Source organism: Ceratotherium simum, chromosome 2 (genome assembly GCF_057802395.1).
Source record: "Ceratotherium simum simum isolate JZ-2026a chromosome 2, ASM5780239v1, whole genome shotgun sequence".
Taxonomy (NCBI): domain Eukaryota; kingdom Metazoa; phylum Chordata; class Mammalia; order Perissodactyla; family Rhinocerotidae; genus Ceratotherium; species Ceratotherium simum.
The window spans coordinates 97,233,244-97,256,304 of record NC_141901.1 but is presented as its reverse complement, the minus strand read 5'-3'; the positions used below and the strand labels follow the sequence as shown (position 1 = coordinate 97,256,304).

The following is a 23,061-nucleotide window of genomic DNA, read 5'->3' as shown; positions in this document are numbered from 1 at the left end:
TCCACTTTACAAATACAGAAACTGAAGCACAACAAAATTATTTAATTATTCATGGTTGCGCAGTAAGGGGCACTGTCAGGACTCGAACCCAGGTGTTTTTGACCTCATGCTCCTAACCATTACACAGTATTTCCCACAGTGTAACTCACCACAGGCATCACAATTCCTTGGTGAAGCTGTTAAAAATGCAAATTACTAGGTTGCATTCAAGTTCTACTAATCAAGAATATCTCTAGATGGAGCCTAGAAATATGTATTTCCACGTGATTCCTAGCACATCAAAATGAATTAAAAGCATTTTCTCTGAAGAAAGATGGTTAAATAAAAAAATCTGGACAAAAAAAAAATTTGACACTCCTTGTCAAAAAATATTTTTCCTGTGTTTAGATCTCTTTATTCCATTATCTTCTCAAAGGCTTTCGCAGAAAGGTTTTCTTCAGCTGTTTTTTTATTCTTTAAAAATTTTTTATTATTGTGGCAAAATATATATAAAATTTGCTATTTTAACCATTTTAAAGTGTACAATTTAGTGGTATTAATTATATTCACCACGTTGTACAACCATCAACACTATCTATTTCCAAAACTTTTCTATTACCACAAACAGAAACTCTGTAACATCAAGCAATAACTGTCAGCCTCTGGTAATCTCTAGTCTACTTTCTTTGAGTCTGTCTGTTCTAGATATTGCATATAACTGGAACTGTACATATTTGTCCTTTGGCATCTGGCTTATTTCACTTAGCATGTGTTTTCAAGGTTCATCATGTTGTAGCATGTCAGGACTTTGTTCCTTTTTATGACTGAATAACTTTTGTATATGGTGTGAGGTAGAGGTCCAACTTCATTCTTTTGCATGTAGAAATCCTGTTGTCTCAGCACCATTTGTTGAAGAGACTATTCTTTCCTCATTAAATGGACTTGGCACTCTTGTTAAAAATCAGTTGGCCATAGATGTATGGGTTTATTTTTGGACTCTCAATTCTATTCCATTGGTCTATATGTCTATTGTTAGTACCATAGTGTTTTGATTACCATAGCTTTGTAGTAAGTTTTGAAATCAGGAAATGTGAGCTCTCCAACTTTGTTCTTTTTCAAGATTGTTTTGGCTATTTGGGGTTGCTTGCAGTTTCTTTTTTTTTTAATTCAAATATATTTGACATATAACATTGTGTAAATTTAAGGTGCACAACATGTTAATTTGATCCATTTACACATTGTAATATGATTGCCATTGTAGTAAAAATTAGCACCTCTATCATGTTACATAATTATCATTTCTTTTTACTGGATGGAATAATTAAGTTCTAGTCTCTTAGCACATTTGATGATTATGTTACAATATTGTTTATATTCACTATACTGTGCATTAGATCTCTAGGACTTATTTACTACTTGTTTCAAGTTTGTACCCATAAACAACATCCGTCCTATACCACCCAACTCCCATCTCCTGGTAACCACCATTTTACTCTCTGGTTTTACAAGTTTGGTTTTTTTAGATTCCACATACAAGTGATATCATACGGTATTTGTCTTTCTCTGACTTATATCACTTAGCATAAAGTCCTCAATGTCCATCCATGCAGTTTCATATGAATTCAAGGATAGGCTTTTCCATTTCTGCAAAAAATACTAGTGGAATTTTGATACGCATTACATTAAATTTGTACATCACTTTGGGTAGAGGTATTGACATCTTAACGAAATTAAATCTTCCTGTCTATAAACACAGGATGTCTCTCTATTTATTTAGCTCTTCTTTAATTTCTCTCAGCAATGCTTTGTAGTTTCCAGTGTACAAGTCTTTTACCTCTTTAGTTAAATTTATTCCTAGGTATTTTATTCTTTTAGATGCTACTATAAATGGAACTGCTTCCTTAATTTCCTTTTTAAATTGTTCGTTGCAGGTATATAGAAACACAACTGATTTTTGTGTGTTGATTTGTACCCTGCAATTTTGCTGACTTTACTAGCTCTAGTAGCTTCTTGCGCATTCTTCAGGATTTTCTTTCTTTTTTAATTAATTTTATTTATTTATTTTTCTCCTCCAAAGCCCCAGTAGACAGTTGTATGTCATAGTTGCACATCCTTCCAGTTGCTTTATGTGGGACACGGCCTCAGCACGGCTGGACAAGCGGCACGTCGGTGTGCGCCCGGGATCCGAACCCGGGCCGCCAGCAGCGGAGCACGCGCACTTAACCGCTAAGCCACGGGGCCAGCCCTCTTCAGGATTTTCTATATAGAATCATGTCATCTGCAAATAGAGATAGTTTTATTTCTTCCTTTACACTTGGATGCCTTTTATTTCTTTTTCTTGTCTAATTGCTCTGGCTAGAATTTCCAGTAAAACATTGAATAGCAGCAGTGACAGTGGGCATGCCTGCCTTGTTACTGATCTTTGAGGGAGAGTTTTCATTCTTCCACATCAAACATTTTAAACAGTTGAAAATAAGTCTCTTGTAAATATTAATTTCCCTCTTAGTCTTTGCTCACCTACAGAATATAGGCATAACTATATCTTCATCCTAAGTTTTTGATAAACACTTTCAACTAACTCATCCCTAGAGACCCTCATTTAAGCAGAAAGTGATCCATAAGTCACTATTCTTGTTGCATGATTGAATACTTAAAATACAGTAAAGTAAAACTCATAATTCTGAACAGTGGTTACTTGTCACAATTAAACTGTATACATAAAAAACAAAAAAGAGAACTCAGTTCTGTCATAACTCATTACTATTAAAAACGTTTCATTTGGATTAGTATAGAAATTTTAAAAATCTAAAAAAGTCACTCTTCTGCCTATAAGAGAATAAACCAGTGACTAAAAATAAAATTTATACAACAGGAGGGATCCTTGTGGTGATGGGACTGTTCTGCATCTTGATTGTGATGGTGGATACATGAACCTAAGCATGAGATAAAACTGCATAGAACTAAATGCATACATACACACATACAAATGAGTACATATAAAACTTAGGAAATCTGAATAAAAATCCATGGATCGTGTCATGCCAATTTCCTGGTTGTGAACTGTATTACAGTTTTGCAAGATGTTATCCTGTCAGGAAAGTAGGAAAAGGGTACACACGATCTCTCCGTTTTATTTCTCACAATGGCATGTGAATCTACAATTATCTGAAAATAAAAAGTTAAATGAAAATAAACCTTACAGAAGGACAGTCACCATTACTGCATTTTCATAGCAGTGCCAGGAACAGCAGCAAACTGCCAAGCAGAAGAAAAGCCAATGGCAGTGAATTATATAACATATTTTCCTTTCAAAGCATAAAGGATATGGAAGTTCACGTAAAATATTAATGTGTAGGTGTTTGTTTATAAATGAGCCTTATTGACATGTCACTAACAGCTTGTTTTCTGGGGGAAAAAAAAAATTTAACCTGGAACATGGAACTATATGTTCCTGTTGGGAGAATTTTTACATTTAAAACTTGCCAAGTTGATTAATAGGGAGTGATTTCAGGACATATTCATAAGTGAAAAAAGAAAAGTGTATACTTGTATGCCATCTTTGTATAAGAAGAGAAATTAGAAAAAACAAATGAAATGGCTTAATTTTATAAAAATAAACGCAGGAAAGGTAAACCAAAAATTAATGAATTTGGTTACCTACAGGGAGTAACACTTCTCTGAGTATACATTTTTTGTAGAGTTTTGACTTTTGGAACCATATTAATGTTTTATATAGTTAAAAAATATAATTAAATCAAAAAGAATGAGAGAAAAAATTTAAAATTGAATACCAACAGAAGCAAGAGAACCTAACTACTTCAAATGAAGAACTAATCCAAGTAGTTTTGAGCATAGTAATTTGACTATATACCTTCAAATTAAAGGCAAAAAAGACTGCACACAAATCTTGAATGCTTTGTAGGTTTGTTTTTAGCAGTGCTATGAGTATACGAATTTTGAAACTATTTTGTGTATGTTGTAGGATTAAGCAAATGTGCAAATATATTACTGCTCTTAGTAGCCAAAGATCTACTGTTTCAGAAGGGGTGCAAATATGGAAAGGGGGAAGGCAAGGAAAAACACTTTATCACTCTGAACTCATGAATATAAAAAAAGCCAACTGACAGAAGGAACGATGGAGTTAGAAAATCACCACTGTGCAACCATCTTAGCAATAAGTGACTCAGTAAAGAGATCACCCTTTGCAACGTGGGTGGACATCATCCAATTGGTTGAGGTCTGAAGACAACAAAAAGCGGCAAAAGGGAGGATTGGTTCCCCTTCTCTTTGAGCTGGGATGTTGCTCTTCTGCCTTTGGACCGGAATTTACACCATGGCTTCTCCGGTCGTCAGGCCTTTGGACTCAGACTGGAATTACACCACTGGCTTTCCTGGGTCTCCAGCTTGCAGATGGTAGATGGTGGGACTTAGCCTCTATAACTGCATGAGCCAATTCCACATAATAAATCTATCTCTATGTATGCAATTATATATATAACTCATTATTAATCCACTATTAATAATTATTACATCAATATATCATTAAATATTATATTAATAATATTATATTATTATGTGTATATCTGCTATTGGTTCTGTTTCTCTGGAGAACCCTAACCTATACAATTGCCAGAACAAAACATAAAATGTTATAATCATTTAAAATTGATTTACAAATGTGAAATGTTCAGTTTAATTTCAGATTTTAAAAATCCAAGGGTTTAGAATGATTACACAAAATAATAAAAGAAATCTAAACAAATAGAATAAATGAAGAACACATTAATGAAGCTAATAAAATAGCTTTATTGACTAGGACTGAGTAGTTTTATAGTAAGCGGAAAAAACAATCAGAAACACATAATTTTTATATACTGTAAAATATCTTGGCTTATACTTAAATTCACTAATTGTAATATCAAGTCATGGAGTGATATACATAAATAACAGGGATCTTTAGAAACAAATACTGAGAGAAATTAAATAAATATAGGCAAATTCCTAAGTAAGCCATAGCAAAGGTTCTTGCTCCTCCCTTGCTACTAGAAAACTCACTGCTACAGCAGCTATTGTTAAAAAACCTGGAGCTGTAAGCAAATTGATAGGTTCCAAAGAAGAAAGAAGGGCTGAAGCTGTGAAGTCAGACTAGCTCAAGTGGAGCTGATTCCGGGGGAAAGCAACAGGTGAGTTCTGCTTGTTTCCACGGTGTCGCTGTTGTCCAGAAACATTTCCTCCTGCACTGCCTGCTTTTACCTCTAAGTTTTGTTATACTTCATATAATTGTAGCAGAAATTCATTTGGTTTAGCAGGTTATCTGCTTTCAAATATAAGATTATTTATGATTCAAAAATTGTCACTTGCCACTTGCTTTCACTGTGTCCTTTTGCACAATTTGAGTTTTTTACTATGTATATATATTGCCTATTTTAAGTTGAACAAAAAACGAATGTTTTCCTCTTAAAATCTAGTTGAGATTGGTTTCACTGAGGAAACGGGAAATTTGATTAAGGGAAGTAAGAAGGAGTAGTAATTTACAACAAAAATATTTGTGGGACAGGGCACATGAAAATATGTGGAGCTGGGGAGTGTGGCTAGGGAAAGCAGCTGGTAAAAGCAGATAGACGGGGCCGGCCCCGTGGCTTGGTGGTTAAGTGAGCGCGCTCCACTGCTGGCGACCCGAGTTCGGATCCCGGGCTCCCACCGGCGTGCTGCTTCTCCGGCCATGCTGAGGCCGCGTCCCACATACAGCAACTAGAAGGATGTGCAGCTATGACACACAACTATCTACTGGGGCTTTGGGGGAAAAATAAATAAATGAAATCTTTAAAAAAAAAAAAAAAAAAAAAAAAAAAAAAAAGCAGATAGACGGAGGAGATGCCCAACAAGGAGCCTTCTTTGAGAAACTCCTCCCTTTGTCCCTACTGTACTCTAAATGGCACTCACTTGTCATATCTTTTAATCTAGACTGCAACTCACTAATACTATAGTTCAGCTACATTATGAAAAAAATAGACTTGTGGCCCCAACCTGGGGTTACAGCCACAAATTACAACACTATTTGCATGGAAAATGCATTCTGAGTTCCACTCAAAAGATTTAAAAAACATTTTGAAACATAACCTATAACTCGTTTCTAAGTTGGAGAAGGTATACAAACTCACAACATAAGAACATAAGCTTCCGATGGGTAGAAACTTCACTTTCCTCATCTTTACCCGTCCATCATATTTTGTGGCACACAGAAGATACAGCTGAAAGGAAATGAGTTGAACACAGGAACTACTTTGAAAATTTAACCCCCTGTTCTGCTTACTTCAATTTTTCCCAGCATTAGTGGACAGATATAAATATTCTTTCCAGAAAACACAGGCAGTAGCTTTCTGCAGATAATGACTTCAGGGCACCACTGGCAGGCCAATATGAAAACAGCTGGTTGCTGGCATGTAAGCCTTCCAGGTTCCTCTAGATCCCTTACTCTGCCGGCTTCACTGTGTGCCTAGCTCTTGAACCAGCTATTTGTTAGGCATTATGTGCCCAGACAATGTATTACTTCTCCATCCATGTAAATCTGGCAAGAGTGTTTGCCTCACGTTTACCCTAGGCTGGTCTCTTACACTTAGGCTGGGGAAACCCAGCTTAATGAGTATTAAAATTAAGGTATTCTATACCCCCATCATATGAACACTGCACAACACATCACAAATAAAGTATTTTACTTCTTTAAGAAAGAATACTTCAACTCAGGTATAAACTATTTATTACATTCTGCAAAGAAATGATTTCTCGTAAATTATCACTTCAACAAATATGACCCTTTTCTTTCAAGACACGTGTATATTATTTCAAAAACAACAAACTTACTCATCATTGTCTTTTGTTGTAGATTCCTTTCTTTTGGTTAAACTGAGGTGATTCAATTTCTTTCTCTTTCCTACACGTGTGCAATAAAAAGAATATAAAGTTAAGGTAAAATTGTCAAGTTTTAAATAGAATTTAGATCACCAAATTTTAAATAGAAAATAAAAGGGTAGACAAATGAAGGAGAAGTAGGACAACAAGAAGTGTCCTGAAATTTGCTATGGGAAAAATGTTTCACTACTATGAATAACCACTACTATGAATAACACTACTATGAATAACTATGAATAGCTATTTTGGTTTTTTTATTTCCCATTCTCCTAATTTTTTATTCATGATGACATTATATAGAAAAAACAATCTTCTGAATAAAACTCCCATTGGGGCTTGGTATATTAAAGAGAAAACTAGAGCCACTCAATTTGACAATGTAATTAGCTTAAAATACATTAGTAAAGTTTACTAGATAAAGAATATTTTCATCAAATATTTTAATCAAAAATATCATATTAAAGTTTCCAGTTTGCATTATTTCACCCTTATTTTTTGTCTTAAAGTTAACAACAAGGGATTGGTGATCCTAATGTCTAGAAAATAGTGAGTTCCTAGTGACATCACAGTAAAATAAATTTGATTTTAGGGATAAAAGTACCTGACTTTTATTTTTTTCCTTTTTTTTTTTTTTTTTTGGTGAGGAAGATTAGCCCTGAGCTAACATCTGTTGCCAATCCTCCTCTTTTTGCTGAGGAAGACTGGCCCTGGCCAACATCAGTGCCCATCTTCCTCTACTTTATATGTGGGATGCCTGCCACAGCATGTCTTGATAAGCCATGCCTATGTCCACACCAGGATCCGAACCCGCGAACCCCAGGGTGCTGAAGTGGAGTGCACCAACCCAACTGCTACGCCTCCCGGCGGGCCCCAAAAAGTACCTGACTCTTTAAATGCATATTGAGGGCCGGCCCTGTGGCTTAGCGGTTAAGTGCGCGTGCTCCGCTACTGGCAGCCTGGGTTCGGATCCCGGGTGCGCACCAATGCACCGCTTCTCTGGCCATGGTGAGGCCGCATCCCACATACAGCAACTAGAAGGATGTGCAACTATGACATACAACTATCTACTGGGGCTTGGGGGCGGCGGGGGTGGGGAGGGAAGGAGGAGGATTGGCAACAGATGTTAGCTCAGAGCCGGTCTTCCTCAGCAAAAAGAGGAGGATTAGCATGGACGTTAGCTCAGGGCTGATCTTCCTCACAAAAAAATAAATAAATAAATAAAAATAACTGCATATTGATTTAGTAAATTCTTGGAAAGATCTTTAGTGCCTACTAAAATATTTCATTAAAATCTTTATTTTAGGTAACAATAAAGAAATAAATGATTACTTCTCATCCATTTAAAATGCTATGTAGTTATCTAATGCCATCACTTATTTAAGCTTTCAGAAGTTGAGAGAAACACAGATGAAAACAAAGATGTAACTAAACTATAATCCCTCGAATGTGTGCTGGGTAAAATGTAAGTTCGACTTTACAGCTCTAGTAGAATATGATGTTTGCACTCAGTGGTCAAGGAGACAACTGCTTTATGAGCTGACCATTTTAGGTGTTTGTTATACATTACTTTATAGCACTACACACCCATATACTTTAAACATACTCAATGTATAGTAAGTATTTGAGGACACATTAGCATAAAGATTCTCAGTGTCTTACATATACTCGCCTCTGATAAATGTTTACTGAATGAATAAACAAGTCAATGAATGAACGATCCAAACTCTTTACTACTAATGAAAAATACTCAAGAGAAATCACTTTTTAGCGCTTAGTATAAGTAGTAACACCCTCCTCACACTACATATTTTTATATGTAATTCCATTTGTTCAACAACTGGCACAGGTTATTATTTACTCAATGTTCTTAATTATTTTTCTAAAAAGTTGTTTGATACAGCGTATAATGAAAAACTAGTTCGCACTCTCCAATAGAAATATAACGTGAGCCACTTATGTAATTTAAAATCTACTACTGGCCCCGTGGCTTAGCGGTTAGGTGCACATGCTCCACTGCTGGCGGCCCGGGTTCGGATCCCGGGCGCGCATTGACGCACTGCTTCTCTGGCCATGCTGAGGCCGCATCCCACATACAGCAACTAGAAGGATGTGCAACTATGACACACAACTATCTACTGGGGCTTTGGGGGGAAAAATAAATAAATAAAAATTATAAAAAAATTATAAAATCTACTAGTAAAATTTTTTAAAAAAGAAACAAGTTAAATAAATTTTAATATTTCATTTAGCCCAATATACTCCAAATGTTATAATTTTAACACATAATCAATACAAAATTATTAATGAGATAATTCATATTCTTTTTTTCACACTAAGTCTTTGATATCTGGTGTGTATTTCACACTTACAGCACATCTCAATTCAGAGGGGCGACAATCCAAATGCCAAGTATCGACATCTATGGACAGTGTAGCTCTAGATAATACTGTAGGAGGAGCCAATACTTCCAGATGAAACTGGATATACAGATAACATGAAGGCGATTTCTTTAAATTTTCAAATGTCATTTATTAACATATTAAGAAATATATCATCTGGAACAGACTTTTGAATGCTAGTTTACACTTTTTTCTTCATCTAATTTTTATTCCATTACTCTTACTTGCTCCTGTTACTAAAGGAATAGCTTATTTAAAGTATATTTTTTATTCTCTGGTATTTATAATTTCACTAAGTTGGTTCAGAAACTGATTAACAATAATTTCCCTCATTGTTACTTTGGACTTTATGCCTTGTCTCAAAAAATATTATATCATAACTAGGCCACTGGCAAGACTGATTTTTTTTTAAGTAGAAGGAACAGATGATATGTATGTCAAAAGAGCTGATAAACTACTATCATTTAAAATATATGACGAGCAATTTGAGACATGTGAGCCAAATGTTTCTTTTTTTTTTTTTTTTTTTTGGTGAGGAGATCAGCCCTGTGCTAACATCTGCCAATCCTTTTTCTTTTTTGCTGAGGAAGACTGGCCCTGGGCTAACATCTGTGGCCATCTTCCTCCACTTTATATGGAACGCCGCCACAGCATGGCCTGACAAGCAGTGCATCGGTCCACGCCTGGGATCCAAACTGGCGAACCCCGGGCCACTGCAGCGGAGCATGCGCACTTAACCACCTGCGCCACCAGGCCGGCCCCTCCAAATGCTTCTTAATGTGGTCCACAATCTAATTTGGGTGAAAGATTTTAAAACTTATTGTTCTGTTGCTGCTTCTTTAGCCTACAGGCTCCAACTTGATCTAGCATAACTGTTTTAGAAAAAAGTTACTAACTAGTGCGTGGTACCTTAGACAAACCACTTCAACCTCCCTGGGTCAAGGTTTTTCTCAACTCCTAACTTTTGGTTTGGGACCAAATGATGCCTGAGATGTGCGCCAAGTGTGAAGTTACGTATCTAGAAGCGGCATGATACCAGCCTATACCAGCCTGACTTTAGATTAACCTACCAATAAATAAGCATAGCATCAAGGTTAAGAGCACAGTCTTCACAGCCCAGTGGCTGGGTTTACATCCTGACTCTGCCACTTACTAGCTTTAGGGCCCCGGAAAGTTATGTAACCATTCCGTGCCTCTATATCTTCATCTGTAAAATGGGAATAAGAGTGACTGCCTCAGAGTTGTGCATATTATTTAGTTAATATAACATTTAAAACATAGCTTGGCCCTAAAAATACTACATAAGTGTTAGCCATTATCATCATCATCATCGATTGTACTTCTACACATCATGATCTGTTGAAAGCTATCCTCATTAGGTAGAGAAAGAGCTCCCTGGAGCTGTACCAGCAAGTCCAAACACCATTTTGAATGTAGTCCAGATTCAGAGATGGTACACTGATCACCAGTGTCTTGTGAAACTGCATTTAGAGGGAGTCATGTACACAATTGTGTTATACACAATCTAGCAAGAAGAAGACCACACAGAATCCACAGCCCTTTAGCATACCATCTGTTCCTTCTCTCACTTAAAAAAATAATCAGCCTTGCCAGAGGCCTACCATTTGATTAGTCTTTTCAAAGAACTTGCTTTTAATTTTGTTGCTTTTCTTTATTAGTGCTTTGTTTTCTATTTAATAATATTTATTTATATCTTTTACAATTTCCATTCTTCTTTTTTTTTGGGTTTGTCCTATTGTTCTTTTTCTATCTTAACCATATAGGTTAAGAAATAGAATATTACCAGCACCCCAGGAACACTTGCTATATGGCTTTTTAAAAAAGAGCTTACTTAGTACCATAATCCGTGATAATTATCCACTTAAATGTCAACTGAGATCATGTGATCAACCTTTTTATGAGCAAAAGGAATGTTCCCTTAAGTCCATATTTAATTTCAATATGGAAATTGAGTATGTATCCACTTAAAATCTATTCACATTTCAGTATAGAGATGTGCCATCTAAAAGGCACTAATTTTTAATTTTAAACAAAAGATATATCAAGTATATAAAAAATAGAACTATAGAGCTTGAAGAAAATGTATACATCTTCATACATTTTTGTAAAAGCAAACCTAGTAGTAATAGCTTTAAGATAAAAAGCATTTGGGGGCTGGCCTCGTGCCTTAGCGGTTAAGTGCGCGCGCTCTGCTACTGGCAGCTCGGGTTCGGATCCCGGGTGCACACCCACACCGCTTGTCCGGCCATGCTGAGGCCGCGTCCCACATACAGCAACTAGCAGGATGTGCAACTACGACATACAACTATCTACTGGGGCTTTGGGGAGAAAAAGGGAAAAAAAGGAGGAGGATTGGCAATAGATGTTAGCTCAGGGCTGGTCTTCCTCAGCAAAAAAGAGGAGGATTGGAATGGATGTTAGCTCAGGGCTGATCTTCCTCACAGAAAAAGAAAAAGATAAAAAGCATTTGATTAAAGTAAAATAAAAGCCATTCAAAAGTTTAAGATCTCATCATGGGTTTCACTACAACAAATTAGGTAAAATGAGGAGAATTCTTTGTTTCTGTGTAGCTTCTAGTATATGCTGAGCATATAACATTAGTAAATGTTAAACAATAAAATATGAATTAGGCTAATCACAGCATATCTAAAATATATTCTATTAAATTTGAGCCTACTTAAAATTTTATATTATAGAAACTTGACATGTCACTGATTCATGACCTTGTCCAATATTAAAAATTAAACCTATGAAATCTAGATTTCTATATCTTATAAATAAATATTTTAGCAATAAACTATCAGAGAACAAGAAATATACATGGTTAAAATTAAACTAACGATATTTCAAAACAAAGAATTTCATATTAAAATTGGATTATTCTCTAATGGAAAATTCTACAAACCTTTTGCAAATGCATTTAAAATAGTAAAGGAAAAAGAGGGAATGAAGTATAATAAATAAAAGCAAGCTACATGAAGATACACGAACTGTGGATAAAACTAAGCGGACAACATGGATAAAAATAACATTTAGCGGTATCACTCTTAAGCTGTAGTACAGCAGCACCTGAATTATGTGCCCTTTAATTTATGCACATGATGGATAGCTTGTTAAGGGGCGTATCTGTAACCATTATAATTGATAGTAGCTGAAGGCAGTTAGGCCGTAATTTCTGTTTAATGGATGGGATAGTAAGGGAACAAAGTCTACAGTAGCATTTTAAAATAAGTGCCTAGAAAGTCTGCATTCATGTCCAAAGTAATACCCACATTCTAGCATTTTTTATGTTGAATTCTTCAAGAAAGAAGAGAAAAAATCAGCTGCAGCAAGATCCATATATTGTTATATCAAAATTTTGATTTAACCAATAACTAGAAAAATCTTACACTAAGTGGAAAAGAGTGTTCAACTAACCATTTGATGGTCCATTTTTGTGCTCTTGTTCTTTAGAGCTTGTGGGAGAAGCAAATGGGCTCATTTGACAAGTTCCAGTTGTTGGAGAAAAAGCTGTAATATTCTTCCTTGTGATTTCTGAAGGATCAAATGACTGGAAATAAATATCAATTTGGGACAAAAATACTTATGTTTAGTTACAGATCTTTGAAAATACCTTTCAAAACTCACAAAATTCAAACCAATACTCTTCCCTGCTCTTTCTTTTAGGATTTTAAATATACTCAATTATCACCTTCAAAGTGAACACTGTTCTTTCAAATTATGTAGATATTTCAGGTCTCACGCTAATTAGAGCACTTCAATTTGATATTTATGAAATTTTAACATGAAAGGGTTACTACCTTCTGAGATGGTATTTCCAAACAAGTTAGAGATGGCGACTCGCCCAATTATATCCTAACTTTCGCTGCCAGCAGAGCCCGAAGTATAATTACTGGGCTAGGCCAGGGGAACTCGCAGAAGCGTGTCTCAGTAAGACCCACAAGGAAATCCTAGGAAGGATCAATGCTATCCTAAACTTTCATAAAGTTGCTCTGACGCAGTGTCATCTTAACGATAGTCAACATAATATTCAAACAATGGAGTACGGCATTTAAGGCCTTTAAGAATTTGGCCTATCTTACACAAATCCTGTCTGCAGCCTCCTCCTCTGTGTTCCCGTGGACCTCGTGCAGATCTCTCACCAGAGTTAGCAAATTTCAAAAATTTTTTACATTTCTGCCTGCCCCGTTAGAATCTGAGTTCCTGAAAATAAATATCATTTTTTCATCTTTGTACCCTAGAACTCAAAGATGTGTGACAAATAAATGACTTAAAAGGAACTGTTTGGTAAACTTGGCCAAGCCACTCTCCTCAGAATATATTCATTTGCTCATCAGTTCATTCACCCAGTATTAAACGACTCCGGTAGTCCAGGCACTTAGGCTATGCACACTGGGCCTTGGCTCACTCTGTGATCCCAGTCTGCAACGCCCTCTTTATCTTCCCCAGGATCTAGTCTCTCTTTGGTTTAGGTGCCCATTCATGATCCACTTCCTCCATACACCCATTATCACACTATTCATTGATTTTTCTTCTGAATTCCCTTTAAACTTGTTTCCTATAATGCTTACTAATCACCCAGCATTTGCAAACTAATGTGTACAAAGAAACAAAACAAACTGTTCTGGCCTTACACACAGCAGGAAAGGTAGTATGTGTGCTACAGAAATTCAAAAGAGAGGGAAAATCAAAGTGGGTGCAGTCATCTCACAGAGCATTCTTATGAGGAGGAAGGGTGAGGATTAGATAAGTGAAAACAAAAGGTATGAAAACCTGAAATCTAGAGGTGAAACAGACAGCATCAGGTGGATTTGGAGGATAAAGAAAAGGTCTGAAGGCTCATGGTACGTTGCCAACATTGCAGAATTAAAGTTAGCTTGGTAGCTGACTTGAAATAGTTATATAATTCTCCATTGTCAACTATTATTTATTTTTAAGACACTGTGGCAGAAATAGTGGCTGTGTCACCTTTTTCAATAATCTTGGTATTAGTTCCAGAATCTATAGCATCAATTTTTTTTTTTACAGTTAGGATTTTAAATGATAAATACTTCTTTGTATTGGGGGAACAGAAGGCATTCTCTTCTTTATGTATCCACAGTAGCCACAAATGTAACCAATATCTTTTTTAAAAATCAAACTATAATATCAAGTTATAACTCTAAAGCAATCCTTTTTGTAGGGTGAAAGGGTTTTAAGTCTCTTTATCAGGTGGTTATTATTACCTCTCCATCTTGAGTTTTCACCTGTTTATATGTATTCAGTCATAAACTATGACATGTATCCAATCCTACCCTACTTTCCCAAGAATTTATTGCCCAGAACTATTTCACCATGTATGTACAAGAAATGAAAGTCACTACCCTAATGTACATTTGTGTCAATCTGTTTTCCTATTTTCACCAAAAAATTATTTTTTACAATTGCCAAATATCTAAACATTGCAACTGTAGATCATATATTTCTCCTTGAAAACAATTTTCTAGCTTTCATAAAATAAGTCTTTGCGTGTGTGCCTGTGTGTGTATGTATATATATATATATTTTTTTCCCTCACCTTAAAAATACTGAGGCTTCTCTTTCGCTTCCTTTTGTTTTTGGTCATCTGTGTTGGTTAAAAGGAAAAATGTCTGTCTACAATGACCATACATAGAGGGAAAAATGAAAATCTACCTTTCCTTACTATTCCACTAAATAATCTTCAGTAAATAATGCATTTTTATATATCTGCCTACTGATATACACAAGGCATAATCTTACTTCTCTAAGTTTTTTTCCCTCAAAGTTTTACCAAGGTCCTCTAACTATTAAACCCTGAAGATGCTTAAAAGCGATCCTAGAATCCATCTGAGAATCTCCATTCTGCCATCCCCAAGCACTGAAGGACTCGGCCTCCTCATTGGTCTCCCACCACAGGAAGAGTTGAGAAGACTGAGCCACTACCTGAGAAGCCTGGCCCTCTTCCCACTCAGCAATGACGAGTGCCACCTGACAGAGCCTTCAGAGAAACAGAGGAAGAACAAGCAAGAAGAACAGATTTGGCTAGAGAAGGGAAAGTATTCAGGATGCAAACAAAACGTAAGAAAACAGAAATCAGCTAAGTCACAACTACTTATATAATAATTTACAACTGCTTATAAAATTTACTGATGCCTTGGAGATATTTAACACCACTACTGAAAAAAAACCAAAATTCTATGTATAATCAAGTGCAAATGCTATGTACTTTTTGTAAAAAGGTCAAACCTTGTACATTAGCAAAACTAAAATTTGGGCATTGATCTTTCTGCCTAAAAAAAGAGAACTGATTGTTCTCTCCATACTTTCAAATAAATATGATGTTCTCCTTCAATATCTTTCACAAATTGTAGCTTGGTCATCTTGTTTACAGCATATTCAACCAAAAGGGTGCCTGTATTTTATTGATTTTTACCTATTATAAACAGTCTAGAAAGTACTAACTAAGGGTTCTTTCAGGATGAAATATGGGATATCAAGGATCTGCTATTATTATTATGAACTACTAGCCTATGCTATCACTGAAATGTTTAACACACAAGTACTGTCAGCATTTGGACAATCAGATACAAAAGAAAAATTAGGGCAGCTAAAGGGAGATAATTCTTTACAAGCTTAATGAGGTTATTGGAATGGCTTACCTAAGATATTATTATGCATTACTAGTACTAATTATGCAATTTACATTAGGAAACTCTAAATCCTAGCTGTCTCAGGGACGTTTCACAATTTGGGCCTAGGGTTCCTAGAAGAGTCCTAGAAATCAACTAACTTCTTATCAGCTGCCGCAATCATCATCCATTCAGGATTCCAACAATGCTGGGTTTTGTTGTTATTTTTAACGGTGGTTATGGAGAACACAGCATTTTGCCCTTATCTCAGTGATCTTACAGGGATAGCAGGGAAAGAATATAATATTAGATCTGTCGTGATGGAAATGTTCTCTTTCTCGATGGCTGTTTGATACACAGGGGTATACATCTGTTAACTCTCAGTGAATTGCACACTCAAGATCTCTGAATTTCACAATATATAAATTTTACTTTGATAAAAAATTTTAACAGGAAAAATAAAACATTGGCTAAAAAGTTGATACACTGATGTTTCTATTTGTGCTCATTATTGTTTCATAATTTTTAGATATTAAAATATTAATTTTAATATTAAAGATATCACTATTCTGTGACCCTCTTGCACTGTAACCCTCAAGAAATTTTCAATGAAATATTTTCACGGCTGTTTCCCATCATTCCTTCATATAGCCTCATATTTTCCAGAATACAAAGTGAATTCCACCTCAAACATATTTTTGTTTATTGAAGTACAATTTTACATACAATAAAATACAAAGATCTTAAGTGTCCAGCTTGATGAGGTCTGACAATTGTATACACTGATGCCACCAACACCCAAGATACAGAACATTTCAGTCATCCCAGACGGCTCCCTTATACCCCCTTCAATTCCCACTGCCCAGGCTCAGAGGCAACCATTTTCTAATTCCTATAACAATAGATAATTTTGCCTACTCTTGAACTTTATATAAATTAAGTACCTAACTTTTGTGTTTGGCTTCTTTCGTTCAACATGTTTTTGAGATCATCTTTGTTGCTGCTTGTGGTAGTAGTGTGTTCCTTTTTACTGTTGCATAGTATTCCTTTGGATAAATATACCAGAATTTGTTTTTCTACTCTCCTGCCGAAGGACAGTTGGTTTATTTCCAGTTTTGGGCTCTTACGAATTAAGTTGCTAAGAACATTCTTGTACCCGTCTTTGCGTGGATATATGATTTTATTTCTTTGAGAAACCTAGAAGCAGAATTGCTAGGTTATAAGATGGAATATAGATTTATTTTCTATATATAAAAGCTAAACTTCTCCAAAGTGTTTGTACCATTTTAAATTCCCATCAATAAATGAGAGTTCCAGCTGCTCAACATCCTCATCAACCTTTAGTGTTTTAGTCATTCTGATGGTGGTGGTGTTGTTCTTAAAGCCATTCTGATTTGTTGTTGCTATTTAGCTATTCTAGTGAGTGGGAATGGTATCGCTTTGTGGTTTTAATTTGTATTTCCAGGGATAAATGATATTGAACAATTTTTTTTGTGTGTGAGGAAGATTAGGCCTGAGCTAACCTCTGTTGCCAGTCCTCCTCTTTCTGCTGAGGAAGATTGGCCCTGGGCTGACATCTATGCCCATCTTCCTCTACTTTATATGGGATGTCGCCACAGCATGGCTTGATAAACGGTGCGTAGGTCTGCGCCAGGATCCGAACCTGAGAATCCCAGGCCAATGAAGCGGAACATGCGAACTTAACCACTATGCCACTGGGCTGGCCTCTATTGAACAGTTTTTCACGTGCTAATTATCCATTTAAATATTTTTTTTAAAGTGTTCACGTTTTTGTACATTTTTTATTGCATTGTCTTTTTTTTATTGTTTATTTATATATTCCTGATACAAGTCTTGTGTCAGATATATGCATGACAAATACTTTCTTCTCAATCCATGGCTTGCTTATTTGTTTTCTTTTTTTTTTTTTTTTTTTGGTGAGAAAGATTAGCCCTGAGTTAACTTCTGTTGCCAATCCTCCTCTCTTTGCTGAGGAAAAATCCCATGCCTAGGATCTGAACCTGCGAACCGCGGGCTGCCAAAGTGGAGCATGTGAACTTAACCACTACGCCACTGGGCCAGCCCCTGCCTATTCATTTTCCTAATGTTGCTTTTGATGAGCAGAAATTTCTAATTTTGATGAAGTCTAATTTATAACTTTTTCTTCTGCAGTATTTTTTGTGTCATATGAAATTTTGCCTACTCTAACGTCTCAAACACAGTTTATGTTTCCTTTCAGAAGCTTTATGCTTTTGGCTTTTACCTTATGCCTATAATACTTCTTGAATTAACTTTTGTGTGTCAAGTGTGTTAAGGATTGAGGTTAATTATTTATTTATTTATTTATTTATTTTTCTCCCCAAAGCCCCACTGCATAGTTGTGTATCCTAGCTGTACACCTTTCATAGCTCTATGTGGAATGCTGCCTCGCCATGGCTTGATAAGCGGTGCATGGGTCCACGCCCAGGATCCGAACCAGCGAACCCTGGGCTGCAGAAGCGGAGCATGCGAACTTAACTGCTACACCACCGGGCTGGCCCTGAGGTTAATTTTTTTCCATATGGATATTTAAAAGATTTTCTCTTTTCCTACTGAATCAAGCCAATGTTTAAAAACATTTCATAAATTTATTCAACTGTAATGATTATATGAACCAAAAACAGTATCAGAAATAAGATTTTTCCAAAGAGAATTAAGATTCATAAAGTATTTAAATAAATACACTAAAAGAAAAATAGCTCTGTTATATGGAAGGAGCACTAGACTTAAAATCAGGAAGCCTGGGCTCCTGATTGAATGGTTTTGCTGCTTCCTAGCTGTGCTATTGAAGGTACCACTTCTTTACTTTGATCTTGTTTCCTCACCCACCTAGCATATCACTAGAATGATAATGCCTACCTCACATGGAGGGCTTCTGGAGCCTGCAGGAGGGCGAGGCAGTGGAGTTCACCTTTAAGAAGTCAGCCAGGGCTGGCCCTGTGGCTTAGTGGTTAAGTGCACGCACTGCGCTGTTGGCAGCCCGGGTTCGTTCCCAGGCGCTCACCGACGCACCGCTTCTCCGGCCATGTTGAGGCCGCGTCCCACATACAGCAACTAGAAGGATGTGCAGCTATGACATACAACTATCTACTGGGGCTTTGGGGAAAAAATAAATAAATAAAATTAAAAAAAATAAATAAATAAGAAGTCAGCCAAGGGCCTGGAATCTATCCATGTCATGGTGGGGTATTCAGTATTGGGAGTGAGAGGCAGCGAAAGGAAAAGAACATGCAGAACCACAGATGCAAAGGAGACTGGTGCTAAAACTGTGGAGGTCTAGACCATCATGCCAAGGAATGTGAGCTGCCACTCCAGCCCAAGAAGTGCCACTTCTGCCAGAGCATCAGTCATATGGTGGCCTCATCCACTGAAGGCCTATCAGGTCCCCACCTCACAGAGAAAGCCAGGCTACTTTTGGGAGAAAGAAGAGATCCACAGCCTTGCTCTACTACCAGAGGCACAGAATTTAGCCACGGTGGGAATCCTTTTGCAATCAGGAAATTTCAAGGAACAGGCATCAATCAGCAAAGAGTGGAGAAGGTGGGATAGATAGGGTGGGTAGGGGGCAGCTGGCACTGCCATATTTTTCAGTCCAGGATCCCAGCACTGCCCCCTCTAGAGTCTCTCTTGGTGAGGGAAGGAGTGAGGCAAAGAACTCCAATGTTGCTATTCAAACACAAGTGAGAGCTGTTGTGGAAAATCCCCCTAGAACCTGCACACTTTATCTGAGACCCCACTCCCACAATCTTAAGCTTTTGAAAGCGGCCTGGATAGGGAAGTTGTTTTCCTTCTAAAGAAGGATATCTAGCATGATATCAAATTGATGGAACCAACCTAGAAGCCATTACATTCTTTGGGAGGGAATCTCTCAGGGGTAGGGTAGGCCTTTCCCATTTGTTGTCTATTTGGGGTATATAGCCTATTGAACTACCGAATTTTTCTACCACAGTGTTCTCTCGAAACTCCTTCACCTTGAAAATGTCTCATAGGAGACTTAGTTTTAACTGGTTTGCCCCGTGACTTGATCTCCTTCTACTAGAAGGTTGGAAACGAGTATGAATAAGCAGCCGGTGCAAAGAGCTCCGGTGAAGGGCCTAGAGAGGAAGCCAAGGTCAGGTGAAGGTTGTCCATATACATAATAAAGGATTCTTATTCTAAACCTCTACTCCTAGGGCACAGGATTTGCTTCACAACCAGATCCATTCTTCACTGGATTAGGCTAGGCCTACCATGCATGTGTTTGTATGTGTGTATCTAAAAATCTGAGTTTGTATAAGCAAGGAAACAAAAGAATTGAACAACACTATATACCAACTGGACCTAACATACCTATTGAACCCTCCATCCAACAACAGAAGGATATACACTCTTCTCAAGTGCACAGGTAACATTTGCCAGGATAGAAGATTCTATGTTAGACCATAAAACAAATCTCAGTAAATTAAAAAAGACTGAAATCATAAACAATGTTCTCTGATCACAATGGAATAAAGTTAGCAATTAATAACAGAAGGGCACTTGGAAAATACAAAAATATGTGGAAATTAAACACCACATTCCTAAATAACCAATCAAAAGGGAATCAGAAAATACAATGAAGAGAACCAAAAATGAAACACAACATATATCAAAACTTAAGGGATGCAGAGAAAGCAGTACTCAGAGGGAAATTTAAACACCTACATTTAAAAAAGAAGAAAGCTCTCAAATCAATAACCTAAGCTTCCACCTTAAGAGACTAGAAAAAGAGCAAACTAAACCCAAAAGAAAGAAATAATAAATATTAACATTAAAGAGAAAACAAATAGAATAAAGAATAAGAAAATAGAGATTAACAATCCAAAAGTTGGTCCTTTGAAAAGAAAATCGACAAAACTTTAGCTAGACTGACTAAGAAAGAAAGAAAGAAAGAAAAGATTCAAATTACTAAAATCAGTAATGAAGTGGGGGACATTACAACTGACCTTGGAGAAAGAAAAGGGATTATAAGGGGATACTACGTATGCCAACAAACTAGATAACCTAGATGAAATGGACAAATTCCCAGAAATACACAACCTACCAAGATTGAATCATGAAGAAATGGAAAATCAGATTACATCAATAGCAGGTAAAGAGACTGGATGAATATTCAAAAAACTTCTAACAAAGAAAAGCCCAGGACCAGAGAGCTTCACTGGTGAATTATACCAACACTTAAAGAAGAATTGACATGAATCCTTCTCAAATTCTCTCAAAAAATAGGGAACACTTCCTAACTCATTCTATGAGACCAGCATTACTCTAACACGAGAACTAGACAAACACATCACAAAAAAAGAAAACAGACCAATATCCCTTATGAATATATATGTAAAAATACTCAACATACTGGCAAACCGAAACCAAAGACAAATAAAAAAAATTATACATTATGACCAAGCAGAATTTATCCTGTGAAAGCAAGGTTGGTTCAGTGCACAAAAACCAATCAATATAATATATTATATTAATAAAAAACACACATGATCATCTCAATAGATGCAAAAAAAAGTATTTGATAAAAATCCAGCATCCTTTCACAATAAAAATACTCAACAAATTAGGACTAGAAGGGAACTTTCTCAATCTGATAAAGGTCATCTAGGAAAAACCCACAGATAACATTATATTCAATAGTAAAAGACTGGATGCTTTCCTCCTAAGATCAGGAACAAGGCAATGACATCTATTCTTGCCACTTCTATTCAACATTGTTCTGGAGGTTCTGGCTGGGCAATAAGCCAGAAAAAGAAATAAAAGGCATCTCTATTTGCAGATGACATGATCTGTTGTATAGAATATCCTAAATAATCTATAAAAAAAAATATAGAGCTAATAAACGAGATGAGCAAAGCTGCATGATATATGATTAATATACAAAAATCAGTTGTATTTCTATACACTAGCAATGGTCAATCTAAAGTGAAATTATAAATACACTTACATTAGCATCAAAAAGAATAAAATACATACGAATATATTTAACCAAAAAACTATAACACTTGTATACCAAAAACTACAAAACATTGTTTAAAAAATGAAAGAAAACTGAAATAAATAGAAATTCATCCTGTGTTTATGGTTTAGAAGAATCACTAACATTAAGATGGCAAATTCCTCAAATTGATCTGCAGATTCAGTGTAATCCTTATCAAAATTCCAAATGCCTGTTTTTCAGAAACGGACACAGTGATCCTAAAATCCATATGGAATTGCAAGGGATACAGAATAGCAGAAGCAATCTCAAAAAAGAACAACAAAGTTGGAGGACTCACACTTCCTGATTTCAAACTAACACTAATTAAAACTTATATTTTGAAAACTAACTGTAATCAAGACAGTGTGGTAGTGGCATAAGGACAGACGTATACATGAATGGAATCAATTTGAGAGTGCAGAAATAAATCCATACATTTATAGTTAATTGTCATTTTTTTTTTTTTTGCTGAGGAAGATTCACCCTGACCTAAGGTCTGTTGCCAATCTTCCTCTTTCTTTGCTTGAGGAAGATTAGGCCTGAGCTAACCAATCCTCCTCTATTTTCTATGTGGGCCACCACCACAGCATGGGTGAGGAGTGGTGTAGGTCCGTGCCCAGGATCCGAACCCGTGAACCTGGGCTGCCAAAGCAAAGCATACCCAACTAAACCACTATGCCACAGGGCTGGCCCCAGTCAAGTGATTCTGAACAAAGGTGCCAAGGGCATTCAATGGAGGAAAGAATAACTTTTCAACAAATAGTGCGAGGACAACTGAATATCCACAGGCCCCTACCCTCATGCTATGTACAAAAATTAATGTGATTAAGTCTTTGACCTAAATGTAAGAGCTCAAACTATAAAACTCTTAGAAGGAAACAGTAAAAATTTGCATTACCATGGATTATGAAACAGTTTCTTAGATATGACACCTAAAGCACAAGCAATCCAAGTAAAAATAAATCAAACTTCATCAAAATTTAAAACTCTTCTGTGTTAAAGGACACTATCAAGAAAGTGAAAAGGAGGAGAGTGATGTCAGCATCATGGTGGAGTGAGCTCTCCCCTTAGCCTCTCCCCACTAAGA

General features: G+C 36.4%; 1 protein-coding gene across 8 annotated transcripts in view; it reads right to left on the bottom strand.

The window, feature by feature from the left end:
• ITGB3BP (integrin subunit beta 3 binding protein) overlaps window positions 1–23,061 on the bottom strand; it is a 71,004-nt gene that overhangs the window by 17,664 nt on the left and 30,279 nt on the right. For 5 of the 8 annotated variants that reach the window (XM_087416955.1, XM_087416983.1, XM_014788247.2 and 2 more), the window contains 2 exons: window positions 12,726–12,858; window positions 6,841–6,910 (listed from right to left, as the gene is read on the bottom strand). In XM_087416955.1, the coding sequence (XP_087273081.1) occupies window positions 6,841–6,910; window positions 12,726–12,858 (203 nt within the window). Of the gene's footprint in view, window positions 1–6,840; window positions 6,911–12,725; window positions 12,859–18,835; window positions 19,065–23,061 lie in introns of those variants that run through there. The other 3 variants (XM_087416961.1, XM_087416989.1, XM_087416980.1) reach the window with 2 other exon arrangements.